Raw genomic sequence first — 22,482 nt, forward strand, 5'->3', positions numbered from 1 at the left:
TTGGGCCACCAGAATTTCCGCCTCAGGAAGTCCAGTGTCCGATTAACCCCTGGATGCCCAGTTAATTCAGAGGAGTGTCCCCATTGTAGCACTTGAGAACAGGCTGATCGCGGAACATAGTCTGTTAGTGGGGTCAGGTTCTTGGGTCTGGGCTTGTCATACCGTGGTCTCTATACTCCGTAACACGGGAACCATAAATCCGGGAGCTGGGGATGATGGGCTCGGAGTCCATCTCCTTGTTAAAGACATCGTGTTGGCGGGATGGGGCATTAGCTTTCTGATTCTTGGATCACGTGCGATAGGCTAGAGTGAAGTTGAACCTGTTAAAAAACAGAGCCCACCTATCCTGGCGAGCGTTCAAGCTCCTGGATTCTTGAATGGAGATCAAGTTATTATGGTCCGTCCAGATCAAGAAAGGATGAGGTGCCCCCTCCAACCAGTGTCTCCACCCCTCAAGGGCCCACTTGAGTGCCAAGAGCTTCCAGTTGCCTACATCATAGTTGTGTTCTGCTGGCGAGAACTGCTTTGAAAGGCACGTGGGTGCATTCTCTTGTCCCCCTCGTTCTGCTGTGGAAGGACCGCTCCGGTATCCAAGGCGTCAAACTCTACCACGAAAGGATGAGTTGGATCAGGATGAATGATGATGATCCGGAGGTGAAACATCCATTGAGCTCCATGAATACCCTGTCAGCCCCTGGGGTCTAAACAAAACGGGTCTTGGACTTGCAGGTTAGGGCTGTGAGAGTCGCTGCCACTGCACCAAAGTTGCCTAGAAAACACTTGTAAAAATGGGCAAACCTGAGGGACCGCTGGACTTGTTTAAGTGAGGCGGGACAGGGCCAGTCAGTGACTGCCCTGACCTTAACAGGGTTCATTTGGATACCGGCGGTAGAGATGTGGCCCAGGAAAGAGACTTGGGATACATGGAACTCACACTTCTCAATCTTGACATATAGTTGACTCTGCAGGAGGCGTCTCAGGACTTGGCGGATGTGCAGGATGTGTTCCGGAAGGGTCTTAGAGAAGATCAGAATGTCGTTGAGGTAAACAAAGACGAACCGATTCAACATATCCCTAAGAGTGTCATTGACCTATGCTTGGAAGACTGCCGGTGAGTTCGATAATCCGAATGGCATGACTAAATACTCAGAGGCCACTAGGGGTGTTAACCTCTATTTTTATCCGGCCGTGCAAATACTGCCCCCTATCCCCAACAGGTTAACCTGTTAGGGCTAGGGGCAGTATTGACACGGCTGGATAAAAAAACATACCCGATTTAATCTGGTTACCACTCCTACCCAGTAACGAGAATATGCATATACTTATTACATATGGATAGAAAACACCCTAAATTTTCTAAAACTGTTTGAATGGTGTCTGTGAGTATAACAGAACTCATTTGGCAGGCAAAACCCTGAGACATTTTCTGACAGGAAGTGGATACCTGATGTGTTGTATTACCTTTAAACCTATCCCATTGAAAAACACAGGGGCTGAGGAATATTTTGGCACTTCCTATTGCTTCCACTAGATGTCACCAGCCTTTACAAAGTGTTTTGAGTCTTCTGGAGGGAGATCTGACCGAACAAGAGCCATGGAACGATGATGTCCCATTAGACACCTGGCGCGCGAGTTCATGTTGGGTACCCTCGTTCCAATATGTTATAAAAGAGTATGCATTCGTCCACCTTGAATATTATTCATGTTCTGGTTAAAAAAGGCCCTAATGATTTATGCTATACAACGTTTGACATGTTTGAACGAACGTAAATATATTTTTTCCCCTCGTTCATGACGAGAAGTCCGGCTGGCTTAGATCATGTGCTAACAAGACGGAGATTTTTGGACATAAATGATGAGCTTTTTTGAACAAAACTACATTCGTTATGGACCTGTGATACCTGGAAGTGACATCTGATGAAGAGAATCAAAGGTAATGGATTATTTACATAGTATTTTCGATTTTAGATCTCCCCAACATGACGTCTAGTCTGTATCGCAACGCGTATTTTTCTGGGCGCAGTGCTCAGATTATTGCAAAGTGTGATTTCCCAGTAAGGTTATTTTTAAATCTGGCAAGTTGATTGCGTTCAAGAGATGTAAATCTATAATTCTTTAAATGACAATATAATATTTTACCAATGTTTTCTAATTTTAATTATTTAATTTGTGACGCTGACTTGACTGCCGGTTATTGGAGGGAAACGATTTCCTCAACATCAATGCCATAGTAAAACGCTGTTTTTGGATATAAATATGAACTTGATAGAACTAAAAATGCATGCATTGTCTAACATAATGTCCTAGGAGTGTCATCTGATGGAGATTGTAAAAGGTTAGTGCATCATTTTAGCTGGTTTTATGGTTTTGGTGACCCTGTCTTTGAATTGACAAAACATTACACACAACTCTTGTAAATGTACTGTCCTAACATACTCTAAATTTATGCTTTCGCCGTAAAACCTTTTTGAAATCGTAAAACGTGGTTAGATTAAGGAGATGTTTATCTTTCAAAGGGTGTAAAATAGTTGTATGTTTGAAAAATTTGAATTTTGACATTTATTTGGATTCAAATTTGCCGCTCTTGAAATGCACCTGCTGTTGATGGAGTGCACCACGGGTGGCACGCTAGCGTCCCACCTAGCCCATAGAGGTTAAAGGCAGTTTTCCATTCATGTCCCTCCATGATTCTCACCAGATTGTAAGCTCCAAGGTGGCGGACATCTGGGGTAGGGGGTAACGATTGTTAATCGTTATCCTGTTCAGCCCTCAGTAGTCGATGCAGGAACGCAGACCTCCGTCCCTCTTTCCCACAAAGAAGAACCCTGCACCAGCTGGGGATGTTGAGGAGGAGCGAATTAAACCTGCCTCCAATGACTCCCGGATGTAATTGTCCATGATTGCCACTTCAGGGATTGAGAGGGAGTAAAGACTGCCCCGGAGAGGGGTGGAGCTGGGTAGGAAGGAGTTCTATGGCACAGTCGTATGGACGATGAGGGAGGGTGGCAGCTTGCCTCTTACTGAAGGCATCCCGGAGGTCGAAGTATTCGGGAGGGAGAGCAGAGAAGTCTTGGTCTTCAATGGATGCAGGGGGACGGTTGTCGGAAAAGATTTGGCATGGGTCCACAGATCCTCAAAGTTCTACAGCTGCACCATCGAGAGCATCCTGACCGGCTGCATCACCGCCTGGTATGGCAACTGCTCGGCATTTGACCGTAAGACGCTACAGAGGGTAATGCGTACAACCCAGTACATCACTGGGGCCAAGCCTCCTGCCATCCAGGACTTATATAACAGGCGGTGTCAGAGGAAAGACCATAAAATTGTCATAGACTTTTCTCTGCTACCACACGACAATAGCTTCTACCCCCCCAAGCTATAAGACTGCTGAACAATTAATCAAATGGCCACTGGACTATTTACATTGACATCCCCCACACCATTTATTTTGTACACTGCTGCTACTCGCTGTTTATTATCTACTGTATTCATAGTCACTTCACCCCTACCTACAAATTACCTCAACTAACCTGTACCCCCACACACTGACTCGGGACCGGTACCCCCTGTATATAGCCTCGTTATAGTTTTGATTGTGTTACTTTTTATACATTTTTACTTTAGTTTGGTAAATATTTTTGTAACTCTTCTTTCACTGCACTGTTGGTTAAGGGCTTGTAAGTAAGGTCTACACTTGTATTCGGCACATGTGACAAATAAAGTTTGATTTGATTTGAAACCCGGGAAAACTAGAAAACAGTAACTGGAAACAGACAGGAGCAAGGGGAAAAACACTGGTAGGCTTGATGAACAAAACAAACTGGCAACAGACAAACAGAGAACACAGGTTTAAATACACTGGGGATAATGGGGAAGATGGGCGACACCTGAAGGGGGGTGGAGACAAGCACAAAGACAGGTGAAACAGATCAGGGTGGGACAGATTTGTGCAAATGTTGTAGTTACTCACACATTCCTCAATTTAGGATTTTGCCACATGTATAAGCACTTTGTTACAACTGCTGATGTAAAAATGGCTTTCTTCAGTCACATTTTACAAAGTCGTTTGCAACAGCCGGGAGTCACCTTGAAGCGATGTTGGCTAGGTGAAAGCCTCTTTGATTATAACAGGAGACCTTGAGAGGAAGAATGCAGTTCATGATGGAGAACATATTTAACTATTACATAGCAGTAGTGTAAGGACAGTCACTTGGAGACGAGAAGCAAGTACAGGGAGTGAACATTTAATTAATAAACAGACATGAAATAGGACAGGAGAGTGTCTGGACATGAAAAACATAACGACATCAATGCTGGCACGGGAATGAAACAGAGGAATAGACAGATATAGGGAAGGCAGTCAAAACGTAAAGGAGTACAGGTGAGTCCAATGAAGTGCTGATGCGCGTAACAGGTGTGCGTACTGATGGGCAGCTTGGTGCCCTCGCGCGCCAGGGAGGGGGAATGGGAGCAGGCGTGACAAGTAGGGCATGAGGGACGCATTTGTGTTCAAGCAGCTTAGAGGATTAGATCACAGACAACAGTACATGAACTCGTTCAGTAATGAGCGATTTGTCCGAGATTTATAGCGAAAGATTCTGTCAATGCATCCCTTTCACTCTCCCCTCCTTCTCTCTGTGTGTGATCTGAGTACTGATGGACTTCAGCTTCTCTGGGGTGTTCTTGAGGGAATCCTCACACTGGAATCCTGTGCTTCTGTCTCTGAATGATTGGGATGGGAACTGTAAAACAGGACTACTGCAGCAACTAAATACCAGGACTACTGCTGCAAATAAACATAACACATGACGTGTGGGTTCATCATGTGCATTGCAGGTTGTTCAGGCTCATCTTTCAAACCATTAGCTGTTTTTCTGATGATTGTCTGACTAACCTTGTCGTGAACCAAGCTTCCCTATGGCAGAAATCAGCTAAAGAGGGGTCAGAACCCGGTGCAAATCAGTGGTGCCATAAAACACATCAAACCAATCAAATGCCTTGCTTGGGTGGAGCTCCAAAGGTTCCACCAGATTAGTGTTGTAGGAGCTACAGTGCGTGAGGACAAAAAATGTCAACAAAACGAGCACTGGTGACAAAACATTTTAGAACATTTACAGCACGCTGGTTTTCACAGCATTTCTCTGTAATTTTGAGATTAGCTAAATCTGCAGCAAGAGGGGAGAAATGGGCGACAATTGTGGCCATATCAATATATAAAAAAAATTAAGTGATATTTGGCTGTAAAGGCTTGCATGAGGGACAAAGTGGCTAGCTGCAATAAGGTTCGTTTTGAGAAAAGTCAGCTAACCTTGTAAGCTACCTAGATATAACTTACTAGCTAGTTCAATTTCGCTCACAATTATAAAGCCAACAGAATGTTAATAAAAGCAGCATATTATTGACCTAAAATGTTAGCTGTTTTAGGCCAGTCGCTAGCTTATCCAGGGTCAGTGATACATAGAGCAACTATCTATGGGAACAACTACAATAATTTTGCAAACAACGTTGCTAAAATGAATGTAATAAAATAAAATGAACCTCAAATGTTACCTGTAATGCTCATCTTCTGTAGTCTAATTGTCATCACCTTATTTTCATACTGTACCTAAATTACTTTTAAATTGAGTACATATAGCTCAACATGTAAATGTGTAATGTGAGTTTAGCCATTCTCTGCTTCAGATGACAGATGCCCATACAGCCAGTAATGCCATCATACTGTACTGTAGGCCTATGGCTACATTGGTGATGGATGCTTTATGATAAGCTGCAAAATAGATTCACATAGCTGATATACTGCGAGAGAGTGACAATCAAATAAAACAGATTGCCGATCTTATACTAGACAAAAAGGAAATGTTCATTTGAGAATATAACACAGACACAGAGACAGAACCCCTTCCCCTCTATATTACAGGATTGACATGTGATTAATCAACATTGACACTAGTTCATTTTGAATAATGGTTTAACAATTAAAACAAGTTTAAACAGTTCACTTCAAAATGTACAAATAAGCTAACTCGTATGTAAAGATTAGACATATTAGTCTAAACAACAATAGATAATTGAGTAGTAACAAGTAGGCTATTATTACTAAAGCATCATTTCAGGTGAACAAAACGAACGACATACCAGTGGTGGCCAATCTTGCTCCACTGATCCCGGATCTACTGGGTGAGCAGATTTCTATTCCAGCTCAGCAATCGCACACTTGATTGTCAACTAATTCGATTTTACAAGTTGAATCAGGTCTGTTATTGCAGGGCTGAAACAGAACCCTGCACACCCAGCAGAACTCCAGCAGGGTTGGCCTGCTCCAATTGTAATAGGTTTATATATTGTGTGTGATGTTTAACTGTATTTTTGTATACAACATTTTCTAACATAGGCCAACACATACAGTATAACCCATGGCATATGGGAAATACCCTTAGTCTCTTGGGACATTCAATGGGACCTCTCTCTTCATCTGCAAACAGGCTTTCACAGCTTTCCACATCTGAGGACAGAAAACATCACAAAGAAACAGGGCTCATTATACTCAAATTAGATAGCACTGAATATTATGTTGCTATTATCTCGCTGTCCCTCGGGACTGGAACTGGAGAATATTTTCATAATGTCCTCCCACAAAAGGACCTGCCCTATACAGTAGCCTACTGTCTCCTTTTACTGACAGCTGGAGCTCCAATTTCACCCTCTTCCATGGCTGTTATCTACAAAATAATTTAGACGGTTTTTAATTTACAATGATTACATAGCTAGCTAATAGGAAGTTAGATAGCTGATTACATATAATTCACTTAGCTAAACAGTGTGTTTAGCTAGCTAGCAGCTCAGTTGAGTTAGCCTAGAAAGTGGCCAACTGTATTTCATCTATTCAAAAATGTATTTACTTACTTGAATAGATTCTCCCACTGCCTCTGTTTTTGGGGCCTTTACAAAAACGAAATAATGGGCAATCTTCACAATATTTTAGGTGGTAGCAAAGCGCAGCCAGCAGCAATGTGGATGAATGGAGACAAGGAAAAAAGTGTGTTTGACACCAGAGTGGTTTAAAACATGTTGTGACGTTTGACTTTACTAGCGTTATCCACTTTCAATAGATATAAATTGCAGACTGTTGGCCACACTTGATAACTTGAAACTAGGATAGGCAACAACTAACTGGATTGAAAACAGTGACGCACATAACACACAGCACCCCTTCTAGGAGCATGTTGGGGGAGGGTTCTTGAAATGTAACATCCAAACAAAATCTTGCTGCTGGGAGCCAGAGGACCATTCAAACTGTTTTTTTGCAATACAAAAGTTTCCAGACCTCCAAGGGAGGCGTGACAACGACGTGATTTTGGAGGTATGGCAAAGTGAGACTGAATAATAATTGAAACACTCATTGATATCCTCCATAAATCAAAAGAGATTTCTTCTGCTACATCTGAATCCGACATACCACCTTTCTCTCTGCTTCCCCTACCTTAGTCATGTGAATGTCACACCCTGATCTGTTCACCTTTCTTTGTGCTTGTCTCTACCCCCCCCCTCCAGGTGTCGCCCATTTGCCCCATTATCCCGTGTATTTATACCTGTGTTCTCCGTTTGTCTGTTACCAGTTCGTCTTGTCAAGTCTACCATCATTTTTCCCGTACTCCTGTTTGCTCTCTAGTCCCTGTTTTCCCGGTTTTGACCATTCTGCCTGCCCTGAGCCTGCCTGCCGTTCTGTACCTTGTGACACTGCCCTGGATTACTGACCTCTGCCTGCCCTGTCTGCATCTGGGTCCTGAGGTCTGATAGTGAAGAGATAATCAGACAGCAGATGCAATATTAAACCTATATATTCAGCATGTTTTGAATAGTTTGTCCGGCAGAGCTTGTATACATATTTCTCAGACCCAAAGCATGCCCTGGGTAGTCATATCTTTCCCTCTTTCTCTTTCCCTCTTCATGGCCTGTTTATTGCACAGAGGTTCTCAATCGCATTACTGTTTGTCTGCCTGTAAAAACAGCACAGCTCTCAGGGCATTGGCTTTGAAGGCTGAGAGAGCTGTAAGTAAAAACATTTTTGTTCAAATCTCGTCTCTCTGGGGTCCCCTCTATTCAATAGTTTCTCCTGCGCCTCCCTTTATTTGCCTCTCTCCTTTAATTTCCTCGTAAGTCTCTCTTCCTTTCTCCCTCACTCTCACCATTTTGTCTTTGTTTGTCTCTCTCACTTGCTCTCTGTGTCTCTCTCACACGACAAGTGTTTGTTCTACTGTAAAGTAGACGTGACCATCGCGCAGCAGGAGTCCACTATCTCTCAGACCGCCAGGAGAAGGGAACGCTGTCCGCCTCCCGTTTTAATACTTGATGAGGAAAATCAGAGCATGAAAGTCGCAGTGTTTGCCGCCGCATCCCAGATTGTGGCATATCATCCTTCTGTGTCTTACTTGGAAATCTGCACAGTCACATTTCAGTTTGACAATTGAAATGGTAGCATCTTGCTTTGTACCTAAGGCCTGTGTGTTAATTGTTCTGTCTGTCTGGCAGGTTGTTTATCTGTGTACGTGTGCCAGTCTATTGGGTTTTCTTGTCTCTGGATTTCCTCCTGCAGCCTATGAAATATTTTTGTTTGAATTTTGGCCACTCACTCTGTAAGACAGAGGTTAGGTTAGGGCAGGGAGGAGGAGGCCTGAGATTTAAATATTGTATTATTCCATCAAGCCATGGCATCAAATAGAGCTGACACTTAGAAGTTAGAAAAAATGTGTCCCTCCACAATGATACAATAATGCAAAATAGAGATTGTTTAAAAAACACATTGTGGACCACTCATTGAGTATTGAGACACTAAAAACAATCATGGTCAAACAGGGTACAGGCATCCTCTATAATACATTACATCATCTATACACATGTATGCATCTTTTTTTTTTAAGCACAGTGGATAAAAGCATAATTAGGCACTTAAAAAGAAACGGAGGATAATATGTCAGGCTTTGGCGCTGCCAGTTACATTATTGTTACCTGACAAAATGTCACAAATTTATTTTTATTTGGGCTGGACAGTTGACAAAAATGATCTGTAATTTTGTTTTAAAGCAAGGCATGAGCTTTAGTTTCAATGGAACCGTCGTTATAAAAAAGTACATACACGTTTATCTAAGGGAGTGTTTGTATCAACCAGTCTCAATGGCGAGATGGGCCACTACACATCTAAATTTAGGAAAAGGGTTTAGATAAATATTGCTTGGTTAAAACGGTATGTCATAGGGTTCTGTCCCAAAAGTTAATGTAAAAAGGAACTAGGTGCACAGTTTGTTACTTTCAGGTTTGTTTATTAGTTGGTACCACTTTAGTTCATTGCGCTCTAAAATTGCTGATTCAATCCAGCAAAATCTCTGCCAATTTATTTTAACATATAGCCACTGGTGATGCCATCTCGTTTTCCAGACCATATCGCCTTGAATATCAGAATTTGGCATGTTTTTTTACCCACACCAAGGTAAAATCTGATTCTGCAGGCATGGTTAAAAACAGAATTAACACAAGTATAATTTCTGTGCCCCCATACTCCTTCAGCCTATGTAATAATAACTAGCACCAACGTTTCAAACAGTTTAGTGAAGCATTTAAATGGTAGGCCACCCATGGCTTTAGACTTTAATGATTGCACCAAGGGCACAATTTGCATGGTCAGCTATGTACTTAAAGGAAAGATTCACCCAATGTTTTTATGTTATATTGTTTTTGTGCATCTCTGAGCGAGAGATGCACAGGGTTCATTTCATGTTTTCATGTGTATCTGAGCTATTGTTGTTCAAGCAGGCAGAAATTCGGCCGGTATGACGTAGCATTGCGATAAAGCCGCTCTCTCACTATGCTGGAAATTAATAGGAATATGACTTTTAGATCGTGAAAACGTCTATCATACATGTCAGATTTCAATACTGACTGATGTCATAACGAGGGAGGTTGTCTTCTCACGAATCATATTTTTGTAATATACCAACCTCGAGAATTGTGTAATTTAACAGAAGGTCCACCACATTTCTCCTATTTGTCTGCCTCTTCAGTCCAGGGTGCATTGCATGGTGCCGTTGCATGGCCATTACGAATGTCAGACTCCACTCTGAGGCACATCGATCTGCCGGTTGAACATGGTGAGATTTAAGACTCCTAAATTGATAGTGGCGTTTGTTTTTACAGCTAACTTGCTACTTCACATGCTGATATTGACTTTGGTATTATTGTGTGTAGCTTCGTTTGCTTGCTAGCCAGCCAGCCCATAGAGAGACCACTGGATTGTGGGGTTTGTAGTCAACCTGAGCTGCAACAGGTTTCCATAACGATTTTCACATGTTGCTACCAACCTTATTATAATGACCTTGTTCACAAAAAATATTGTTCTCACATATTAGTGTTATTTAATTACACATTGTAATCCAAAAATGTATTGATAATCAACCCCAGATACTTGTACTCACTGACAACATCTGTGGCAGGACCACAGGAGAAAATTAAAAGGTGTCCTAGGCACCAAGTTCCTATAGTGTACTACCTAGTTTGTCTACATTGATATTCAGTTTCCATTGTTCACACCAGTTAAAAAAATGTTTTTAACATTTAACTTTAAATTCATGTCATCTGCATATAAAATAACAGACACTCGTTCATTGTTTATACAGACACCTTTTCCAAGAGCTTTGAAGGCCAATGAGATCATTAATATACAGTGCCTTCAGAAAATATTCATACCCCTTGACTTATTTCACATTTTGTTGTTACAGCCTGAATTCAAAATTAATTAGATTTTTATCTCACCCATCTACACACAATACCTCATAATGTCCAATTGAAAACATGTTTTTAGAAATGTTTGCACATTTATTGAAAATGAAATACGCTGGGCTTTGGCTGGGCCATTCAAGGACTTGTTCTGAAGCCATTCCAGCGATGCTTTGGCTGTACGCTTGGGGTCATTGTCCTGTTGGAATGTAAATCTTTGCTCCAGTCTATGGTGGTTTGCACTCTGAAGCAGGTTCTCATCAAGGATTTGCCTGTATTTGGCTCCATTCATTGTTCTCTCTATCCTTACCAGTCTCCCAGTCCCTGCCGCTGAAAAGCATCCCCATAGCATGATGCTGCCACCACCATGCTTTACGGTAGGGATGGTGTTAGACGGATGATGAGCTGTGCCTGGTTTTCTCCAGACCGCGCTTTGCATTCAGGCCAAAGAGCTACATTTTTGTCTCATCAGACCACAGAATCTTTTGCCTTATGCTTTCAGATTTTTAATGTGCCTTTTTGCAAACTACAGGCGTGCTGTCATGTGCCTTTTTCTCAGGAGCGGCTTCCGTCTGGCCACTCTCCCGTAAAGGCCAGATTGGTGAAGGTCTGTAGAGACTGTTGTCCTTCTGGCAGGTTCTCACATCTCAGCCAAGGATCTCTGTAGTTCTGTCAGAGTGGTCATTGGGTTCTTGGTCACCTCGCTGACCAAGGTCCTTCTTGCCCGGTTGCTCAGTTTGGTAGGACAACCAGCTCTAGGCAGACTCGGATAGTTCCATATTTTTTCAATTTCCTAATGATGGAGACCACTGTGCTCTTGGAAACTTTCAACACTATGAATTGTTTTTTACCCTTCCACAAATATATGCCTCATCACAATTCTATCTCAGAGATAAAATGACATTTCCTTGGACTTCATGGGATAGTTTCTGCTCCGACATGCACTGTCAACTGTGGAACCTTATATAGACAGGTGTTTTTTTTTGAAGTTTTCAAGATATGTAACTTTCAAAATACAGAAATCAACCCCCTATGATGCATTTTGCATTATATGGGGATGATTTCTGTATTTTGAAAGTTACATATCTTGAAAAACTGATTGCTGACAAGCAAAACATTTTGGGACTATGTCAACAATGGACTAATGAAACAAATACCAAAAGATAGTTTTTGGGTGGAGTTTTCCTTGAATGTGGTCAAAAGCTGAAGAGAAATCAATGAAAAAACAGAAAGTGGACTTTTTTCCCCCTTGAATCTATGATTATGATTAAGGCAGCTCTGTTTCTTTCTGAACCCATTTTGCTCATCTGCTATGATATTGTTGTTTTCAGCCCAGTGTTTAAGTGCGGTTAAACAGAACACAACAACATAGTTTAGACATTATACAGGGCTATACCATGATATTTTATTGGGATCCTTTTGCCTTCTGAATTGGGTATAGTGTTGATAATGCAGTATTTCCACATCTCTGGGATGATAATAAAAAAATTAAGTGCCTTGAGCCACTAACACTGGCTTTGATGTACTGTGATGGGCTGTTTGGAACAGGCTTGCAATGTAATTTCTCTATCTAGTACAGTGTGCTTATCAGGCTCCATCAGGCCCTAGGACTTCCCAGGAGATTAACTGTCAGCGTTCACTAGCCCGACCAAGTTAGTTTAAATGCCAGAAAGCCTTTGGGTCAGATGTCTCTAGTTCTTGAATGTTTTCTTTTGTTTATGCCACCAGGGCTGCCATTTAGCAGTCTGGACTGAGCGGTCAAACTTTCCCTGATTGAGGCCTTAGTTCACACCTTCAGTTGGCCAGGTGGGCAGGCTTTCCATTCGTCCTCTGCAGAGCACAGGAAGTGTTTTCATCTGACCGCCAGGCTTTTTCTTCCCCTTCCTTCTCTTATTAGACTTGTCAGACTTAATCACAATGTCCCTGTGCAGGATCTGGTCCCACATCTCCAGCTTTTAAAGCCGACTTAGGGTAAATCCAGCGTCTGTATTGGCCGTACAGCATTTACTGCGATGCAGCCTCTGCAGAAGTCAGGTCATTCATACTTATTGCGCTTCGCAAAGCAGAGCAGAGCTGTTGTGAAGAAAGTTGTCAAGGAAGTGAGTTTGTGTTTATACAGGACGTTCTGCCCCTACCTACCGTCAACCAATCATGTCAGTGTGGAGCTACTGTATAGTAGGTTGGGTAGATCTGTAGGAAAGCATCTAATTTGATCCCTTTTTTAATTTAATTTTAACCTCTACAGGATCAGTCTCTCTAAACCGGGACAGTTGTTGCTCAATATGTGATAATGTGACTAGAAAACGTTGTATACAACAGCCAACTTTCCGGGACATAGACATGTCTTATATGGGCAGAAAGCTTAAATTCTTATTAATCTAACTGCAGTGTCAAATTTACAGTAGCTAGTACAGAAAACAACATGATATTGTTTGAGGATAGTGCACAACAACAAAACACTTATCACGGCAACTGGTTTGATACATTCATCTCTGAAGGTAAATAATGTACTTACATTCTGAGGGTCCCAGAGATGGAATGTAGCGTAGTTTTGTTTGATAAAATCAATTTTTATATTCAAATGTAGGAACTGGGGTCTACAGTTTGACCCCACTGCTGTCTCTGGCACCACACCCAGCCCACCCGGCCATCTAGATGTGTGTGAAGGTTCGTGTATAAGCTAATGATCCATCATGTTCAACATTCCTGGGAGTGTGTAAACATAATTTTATGTATTAGCATAGCATTGTTGTATGTTCTCTGTAGTTATGTACTTGAAAATGTATAAATTGACCAATTCGGCACATTTGGGCAAACTCCTGGCAGACTTGATGCAAAATATTGTGTAATGAGGTAATTCATATTGTGTAATGAGGTAAGACTGGATCAGTCTGACACTTTGCACAGACACTGCTGCTATCTTGTGGGCAAAATCTAAATTACACCTAGGATCCTATCTTAATGTATGGCCTTTCTCTTGCATTTCAAAGATGATCTGAAAATGCATGTTTTTTTTGGTTTGTATTATCTTTTACCAGATCTAATGTGTTATTTTCTTCTACATTTAATTTCAGATTTCCACAAACTTCAGTGTTTCCTTTCAATTGATATCAAGAATATGCATATCCTTGAAAAAATGGTCCGATCCTTAAGAGGCAGCAAAATGTAAAAAAAAGTTTAAAGGGGTGGACTTTCTATAGGCACTGTATTGTGTGCAGATGTTGCGCCTTTACTTTCCAAGGAGGTATTTTTGAATTGTCTAAAGTTGTTATTTTGAAGGAAGAAACACTGATTTCTCAAAGGATACACATCTCCTCTGATTCAGTAAACAACTGTTCAGATTCTCCCTCACTCTCCTCTCCCCGCATGCATCACTCTTCTCACATTGAAATTCTATTCATTTCTGTAGAGCAAGAAAAATCGTCTCCTCAGACAAATTCAGCAGTTTGCAGTTAAAATCCAAGAGCTCCAAACCTGCCAGCTATCTCTACCTGTGTCAGTTATATTTTTACAGCCATGCTGTCAGATCTGTTTCTAGCTTCCTTAGTAGATTAATTTCTGCAGATATTAATTTTAATTATACCACCAAAGGCTGCGACGGGAGCCTATCTTATTAATCTCTTAACTGAGGAGTAAACTCGGAGCAGTGTTAGTTATAAATAATTCAATGAGATTTTAAACCCTCAATTAAGTCAAACAGCAGGGAGAGAGGAAATCCCTTGGTGGCAGAATCATTAGTAGTAATGGGTGACATTTTTACCACTGCACAAAATGAAGGCATTAGCCATAAAGCCCTCGGAGACCCTCAGTGGTGACCACAGTTACCAACACAAAGACATTGAATTTAGCAATGAGGGGGTCGTGACGTGGACTCGAAAACATATGTACAGGAGCTTGTAAGGTATGGCGGATGAGTCCTGAGGGCTAGAGTATAGAATACCTTTCATGTTTCAAGGGAGCATGCCAAGTAGTATAGTGTTGAAATGAACACTACCTCGATTCCAAAGTGGTCATGTTGTAGTATTTGCAGTGTGCTTAATTTGATCTTCTTATCGCTGTAGCAGGAAAGTAGCTTTAGAAACTGATGCACTACATAGAGGCGAAGTCATTTGGTTTTCGGGTTTGAGTTGGCCAAAGACAATACAGTATAACCAGTTCATGTGATCGCATTTCAGTCAATTTCAATGTGTAAACAACATCCCAACTCCCTCTCCTAGAATTCCTCCAACTCTGGATCAAACTCTTTTAGAGATGCTTATGGATGCTTCCCGCCCAGATGGGATGCTAAGTGGTTTGACAGTGGAGCTGGGGTTAGTGGTTAGTCTCATCAACCAGGGATCCATGGGATGGGGTCAGGAGTGGGTTTGGCAAGGCCCTGCTGAGTGACACTCTGTTCAGGGGCCATGACAAGGCTGACCTTTTTGGATGCCCCCTGCCCCAAAACGCATACATTACATTCGTATCCCAGGTGAACAAGGCAATTATCTCGAACACCCATCAAGATAACGAGTGTCTTTATCAGTTAGCTGCTCCATGAGTCACTGAACCATGGAGTATTTGTGTAGGGCTTCTATTTATGTTTATAACAATGTGCACGTTGTGTTCAATTAAGACCTAACCAGGTGAGGGGGGTTCCTACTAATCAATCAAATACAAGGGAAAACCCTTAAGCCTTGTTTACACTGCAGGCCATAATGCTTAAATCAGTTTTGCTTTACAAATCCATTTTGGAATATTGACTGTCCCAAACAGGAAGTTACAAGTGACCAAATCGGATTTCTGTGTGATCAGACAGCAGTCATTTGCTGAAATGTAAAATTTAACTAGGCAAGTCGGTTAAGAACAAATTCTTATTTACAATGACGGCCTACCAGGGAACAATGGGTTTTTACCTTGTCAGCTCGGGGATTTTATCCAGCAATCTTTCGGTTACTGGCCCAACGCTCTAACCACTAGGCTACCTGCCGACATGGCTACACTAGTTGTCATAGTAATGAAGGATGTGTGCGCTGTGGTGTAGGGTGATTAGTGGTGGTGCTCATGCTTCCTATCACTCAGAAGTTATGTAGCAAGCTAAGGTGACAACAATGCCGGCCTCGGATGTTTCCCAGTTGCTTTAAATGTTCAAAATCATAGTGTTAGAACACTTTTTAAAGCCTCAAAGGATAAGATTATCCAACTTTCATAATGAGTCATTTTGACCAGCCACAGCAGTCAACTAGCTATCTAGGTAGGTAGCTGTTTAGCTTTCTAGCACATTCACTAATTTGTTTAATAAGCTAGTTAGCTACCACATGTTATTGTCAAACTGTCAACAGAGTAGTTAGCAAGCAACAAGATATGCCAAATAACAGTCTAAAAACTACTTGAGTGCAAGTAAATCCGATTTGACCGTTCAGACAAAAGTTGTCTAGCCAGGAATCAGATTTGTATTTGACTTCAAACCACCTACGAAGGTAGTTTCCACTGTGGCTTGAAATATCCGACTCCATTAGGTTTTCGCTATTTAGACTTCAGGAACAGGGGATTTGAGTCGCTTCAAACTGCCAATATGAACAAGGCTTAAGATACTCAGCCTTCCAGAAATTGAGTTTGACGCCCCTGCAATTGAGGCATGACATGAGTTGACGTAAGTTCCCCCCACATGCTTTCTTTGAATCACTGAACAATTTGCTAAACTCACCTCACTGCACCAGTGTTGCCTAGCTCTGCATCGCACCTGGCTAACAAAATAAGATTGAACTCAAGCCAATCAGTTGTTGATAGCAGAGCAGGAGGCTGTTAGCCTACCTCCTCCATCTTTATCTAGCAAACTCCAGTTTTTCCTGCTTTGCAATTTGCCATCACTCTTTATGTGGTGGACTGTTATTTCTTTCTCCTTACTGCAGTTCAAAGGAACACGTCTTGGCTGTTCTTTCCCCGTTAGCAGTACATGCCAGTGGCAGCTACATCTGTCACCACATCTTTATCTAGTTAACTCTGGCCAATTTCCAGTTATCTTCATAAAGCCTGGCTCTCTCTTTCTAACTGCAGTTCAGAGAAACTTGGCCTAGAGAGTTGGCAGAACGTCAGCAGCCGTGTTACCCCCCGATGTGCTGAAATCTCACTCTGGCTCAGGAAATGGCTTTGCTCTCGACACAAACACATTTGTTTTGTTGGTTTGTGGTTTCCTCCCTCCCAGAGACTCTCCGACGCAAAATGCTTTTGTTCCGCACCATTAGTCCCCACGAGGAGCCATGATTCTTCTCCATCTGCTGTTCATGCACTAGTAGCTCTCTGTACCCCAAGATGCCTTTGCATCATCCCTCCAAAACGGGATCAAACACAATCAGTGACGCGCATTGTCAATACCGGCTCGTCTGTCTGTCTGTCTGTCTGTCTGTCTGTCTGTCTGTCTGTCTGTCTGTCTGTCTGTCTGTCTGTCTGTCTGTCTGTCTGTCTGTCTGGCTGGCTGGCTGGCTGGCTGGCTGGCTGGCTGGCTGGCTGGCTGGCTGGCTGGCTGGCTCAAAAACAAGAAATATCTATTGACTTTCTGATTCATTAAGAAAAGCTAAACTCAGAGATGATCTGAATCCTATTACTAGCTGGCTGGCTACCCTAAATATTTAGATCCCTACTCCCTTTGAGCACTTCAGCTCCAGTAAGCATTTTTCCACTTTCAGATGTAGTCAGGAAGATGTTTCTTGATAAAAGTAGCACATGCCTGTTTTGCTGGAATCCAATGCCCCCCTGTGCTTTAGATGGTCCAATAATAACATGTCGCTTTCAACATTCTCAGATCGTGCCTTATTTTATCTGTCCATCCAAAAGCCTTCACGTCACGGAACATCATGCCATGTGCAGGCTTTCTTTCATAGTGGTCCTTACTAGCCTATGAAAGTTTGGGATGTGCATATTACTCATACACCGTGTGAAGAGTCTGGGGATTCTTTGAGGCAGAGAGGCCAGTACAACCCCCTCACAGATCTTGACCCTGTACACAGGTGTAAACCGAACCCAATTATCTTCTCTCTCCCTGAGGAGTATTAGGCAAGCTAGCTAACCTGTTATACTGAGGGGCCAAATAAAAGATTAGCCTACCCTAATAGGAAAAGCTACATCCAGATGAGACCCTTGAGTGAGGCTAAAACCTGGACTTCATGTACCATCATCCTCCTCTCCCAGACGTCATGACTACCAGCAGACAGAATCTGAGTGAGTCTGCAGTTAAAGCCCCGAGGAAGAAACATCCATTCTGTGTAATTATAGAGGTTAATAGTGGCTGCCTGCCCTGAGCTGGACATAACACCTGCATGTTTAATACAACTGGAGCCCATGTAAGGAGATTACCACGAGCTGAATCAACCTATATCGTTTTATTGTTTAATTTCTTGATTTACGTGGGTTCCATATTGCGTTTTTTGGTATGTTATATCAACTTTATCATTTTCATGGTTGTATCTACTGTACATACGATGAGATGCAAAAAAAACTGTTTCCCAGAGATGCAACGGCGAGATTAGACTCTGGGGTCATGGGTCGTTGGTAAGTTTATCAGGAACTATAACAAAGTGCAATGACGGTAAACAACTGCATTAATTAGCTACATTAACTTACCAGCACTACATTAGTTGTATTTTCTTCCGGGTCCTTATGATCCCTGGTTTCCACTTGCACAGGGCTTCCTGAAGAGCGAGCGGGTGTCCAGGATGGTGCAGAGCGGCGGCTGTTCGGCCTGCGACTTCCGTGACGTCTTCAAAAAGAACATTGAGCGGCGGGTGCGCAGCTTGCCCAAAATCGACGGCCTGAGCAAAGAGACAGTGCTGAGCTCCTGGATCGCCAAGTATGACACCATCTACAGGGGGGATGAGGACCTGCGGCACCAGCCCCAGAGGATGCACCTCAGTGCCGTGTCCGAGATGATCCTCAGCAAGGAGCAACTGTACGAGATGTTCCAGCAGATTCTGGGCATCAAGAAGTTTGAGCACCAGCTGCTGTACAACGCCTGTCAGGTGAGCGATGGACCACATGCACGAACACATACACACACAAACACTTTTTCCCCCACCTACATTTTTATTGTTATCTATTTCTAGATGGTTGGAGGTGTTGCCTAGGTAACCACACAATGATTCATGCAAGGATACATTGTATAATTACGATGCAATGCGCCCAATGTCCAAGTAATATACTATTGGGGATGTTGGAGTCAAATGTCCTTTAATCACCAGCTAATCACAGGTCTCTTTGAAGACATGTCTTTAAGGTCAGGGGCTGATGAGACTTTTTAATCAGAGGTTTCTGTTTTTTCTGTGGCTAAACCAACTAGGCTTGTAATTTTAACAATTTGATTTGTATTTACAGATGGCATACAGGTTTGTTATTTAAGTTTGTTGTTTACGTTTAAATGCCTCTCCTGTGAAGTAGTGACTTGCGACATATGCCTAGTTTCCTGAAACAAGTCACATTTTGCCTCAGCTGGCCATCTATTTGAAAGAATGGTTTCTGAAAATACCTCAAGTTCCACTAGAGAAAATCCTTTGTTCACCTCTAAACAGATAGCAGAGAATGATGCACTTCCAGGCATTCACTTTCTATGTCAATTATTGTATTAAGTGCCTTGCAAAAAAAGGCACTTAAAAGCTACTAAATCCACAAGAGTTGATGCGCTTGATCCCTTTCTACTGCAGCTTTCTGCCCCGAAGGCCTTTAATACTGTCGACCATCCTCTACTCATTCAAAGGTTGTCTGAAATGGGCCTTGATCAGGCGTCTTGCAAGTGGTTTGGGAACTATTTGTCTGACTTAGGCACAATGTGCGCTTTCTGACGGTGTCAAGTTACCTCAATATTACTAAAGGTGTCCCACATGGGTCGATTTTGGGACCTGTCCTCTTTACTATTTATATAAATAATATTGGTCTATCCGCAAAAACCTGTAAAGCTCATCGGTATGCAGATGACACTGATGTGTACGCTATTGCCCCTACAGCTGACCAGGCTATGTTGGAGCTGCAATCTGATTTTGTCGCCTTGCAGGAAGACCTTGTTGACTGAACATTTGTACTTAATGTTGGAAAAACTAAATGTATGCTGTTTTCTAATTCTCGTATAAATATTTCAGAAGGCTTACTTACACACTTACACATTGGATGGTTATTTCATCGAGCAGGTTCACACCTATAAATATCTGGGCTTTTGGATTGACAATAATTTGGCGTTTAAAAAAACATACGGATGAGCTAGTTAAGAAGCTGAGATTCAAAGTAGGCTTCTTTTTATAGAAATAGAACATGCCTCTCCCTAAACAGCAGGAAGCAGATTGTACAGTCAACTTACCTGCCAGTTCTTGACACCATTTATCGGAATGCAGCAGCCACTACTCTTAAATCTTTGGATGCCGTCTACCATAGCGCCCGTCGCTTTATCACAGGTGACAGTTTTAATACACATCACTCCATCCTATATCAAAAGGGTGGCTGGTCCTAATTAAAGTCCCGTAGATCACTTCATTACTCCCTTTTTGTTTTCAAAGCTCTACTATACAAGCTTCTGACCTACCTAACTTCACTGTTAAAGGAAAGAAATATGAGACACCAAACCAATTCACAGGAATGGTTAACTCTCAAGGTTCCACTAGTACATACCAATCTAGGTAAATGATTTAACGAAAACTGTTTAGATTGAATGTAAATAATTGTATTTGTGGTGTTTGAAGCTGTAGTGTTGATTCTGTAATTTGAAGTTTATTTTATTTTGACTAATCATTTTGAATGTGTTTTATTGTTGTCCTTGGGGCACCATTGTAAATTAGACCCTGGTCTCAGTGGGTTCCCTTGAATATATCAGAGTTAAATAAAACATTTAGAAATACAGCTGTTAGATCTTAATTTGACCAGTATTCTCGCAGCAAAATAATCCTGCGCAGCAGGATTTGATCGTTTAGTCCATAATGTTACTTGATCTTTGGTTAGGCTATTAACTAGCCAAAATAGTGAAATCCTGTTAATATAACCTTGTCTTAGTGCAGATTTTCAGTGAATGTATGTAAATCATGAAGCTCATCTGCATTCCTATGGGGCAGGAAAATTCTCAGCAAAAATATGTGATCAAATTAAGATTCTACATCTGTACACACAACTACAGTACCTCAGCTTTATTTATTCTTCTTGCAGTGCTCCCATTACTTGTCTCCTCTTACACAGCCTTTCTAATTTGCACCATTTATGTGACAACAAGGCATATGAAGCTATTAATCAAAGCCATCAGACAGGTTTGACGTCGACACATCTAAACTTTTGATCCCTTCTGTCAAGGACTCGGCAGAGACTCGGGGATGCCAATCCTGTCTCTGAAGGTACTTTCTGAACTCAAAAGTTGGACTGGAGGAAGAGGGAGTAAGGCCAAGGGCCTTGATGGAGGAAGGCTTTGGATATTACTCTGGATTTGATTACGTTGGCTGACCGGCTGTATGTATGTCTGGGCAGCTTCATGGTGCCTGAGAGGCACATGGAGAGAAAGAGGAGAGAGAGAAAGAGAGAAAATTATAAGCAGAATGGAATCAGGAAAAATTGTGAGTGAATAAGAGGATGAAGAAGAAAAAGAGGGCTATCTAAAAACAGAGAAAGATGCAGAGAGAGAAAGCAAGAGAGAATGAGGGATGAAAATAACAGAAGGCAGTGAGAAAGAGAGCTGACTAGCGGCGGCTGTCTCGGAGAGCCAGCACTTTGCAGCGTGTGATAATTTATTAGCCTTTTCAGACAGCTCACCTACTCGCCCGCCTCCGACCACTAACGAGAGACGACAGTGGTGAACACGGCCAAACACAAGGATGTGATCATTAGAGATGGGGGGGGGGGGGGTTGTCAAGCTATCTGTTCACACACTCTCACCACCCCCTCTCTCGCTCACACACTCCCTCCCGCTCACTCGCGCTCTCTCTCTCTCTCTCTCTCACACACACACACACGTCCGCCTGCTGTCTGTCACTTCACCGGGGGTTGCCAGCCACTCAGAGCAACTGCAGTCCTCTACCTGTCCACCTGAGCAATCTTATCCCTCTGTTTCTCCCTCCCTCTCACTCCCTCCATATCTTTCTTTCACTCCACTGTCTTTTTCACTGTCCCTCAATAAATATTTGGCTTAAGTCTTATGGCTTATGTCATTGTCTTTATTGAGGTCCCTCTCTGGCTTTAGGTTATTACTGAGACACATCAGAGGTACAGTATCTCAGAGATACTATAGGCATTTCAGTCTTCATACAGCTTGTGCAAAACACTCCAAAAACAGACTTGTGTATAAACGGAATGCCTCCTGAATTAATGTGTGAGTATGGAGGGAAGGTAAGCCTATGAGGGAGAGAATGAGAGAGAGAGCAAGCGAGAGAAAGAGGCTCAATTATAGGCAGTCAAACAAATCGAACGTATGATAGAGTGTACAAGTCCCTCACACCCATATCAAATCCTTAATCAGGTTATTGTCACCCAGACCAATCTCTGCCCATTCCAAAGACATCAGAGCTCTCGCCTCTCTTGCTCCATTTCCACACATTAATGCAGGGTTGCCAGATCAATAGCTGGGAGAGCCTAATCAATGGGTCTCTATACAGAGCATTGATCCAGAGAGAGGCATCCAGAAATAGCTGTGCTGAGTCTAAGATGACGCTAGGATGCATAGCCGTCGTTTTACAGGCTTCTGACCAATTCTGCTATTTATTTGTTTGTTTTTGTTGTGCTGAT

The 22,482-nt window shown here is 42.3% G+C and overlaps 1 protein-coding gene across 3 annotated transcripts in view; it reads left to right on the plus strand.

Annotated features, from left to right (window-relative positions):
* Window positions 1–22,482, plus strand: part of LOC106561024 (calcium-dependent secretion activator 2) — a 224,236-nt gene that overhangs the window by 55,339 nt on the left and 146,415 nt on the right. For 2 of the 3 annotated variants that reach the window (XM_045688110.2, XM_014124578.3), the window contains exon 3: window positions 18,426–18,758. In XM_045688110.2, coding sequence (XP_045544066.1) covers window positions 18,426–18,758 — 333 coding nt within the window. Of the gene's footprint in view, window positions 1–18,425; window positions 18,759–22,482 lie in introns of those variants that run through there. The other variant, XM_045688109.2, reaches the window with a different exon arrangement.

The sequence above is a fragment of the Salmo salar genome, chromosome 10 (assembly GCF_965601325.2).
Source record: "Salmo salar chromosome 10, fSalSal1, whole genome shotgun sequence".
NCBI classification, from domain to species: Eukaryota; Metazoa; Chordata; class Actinopteri; order Salmoniformes; family Salmonidae; genus Salmo; species Salmo salar.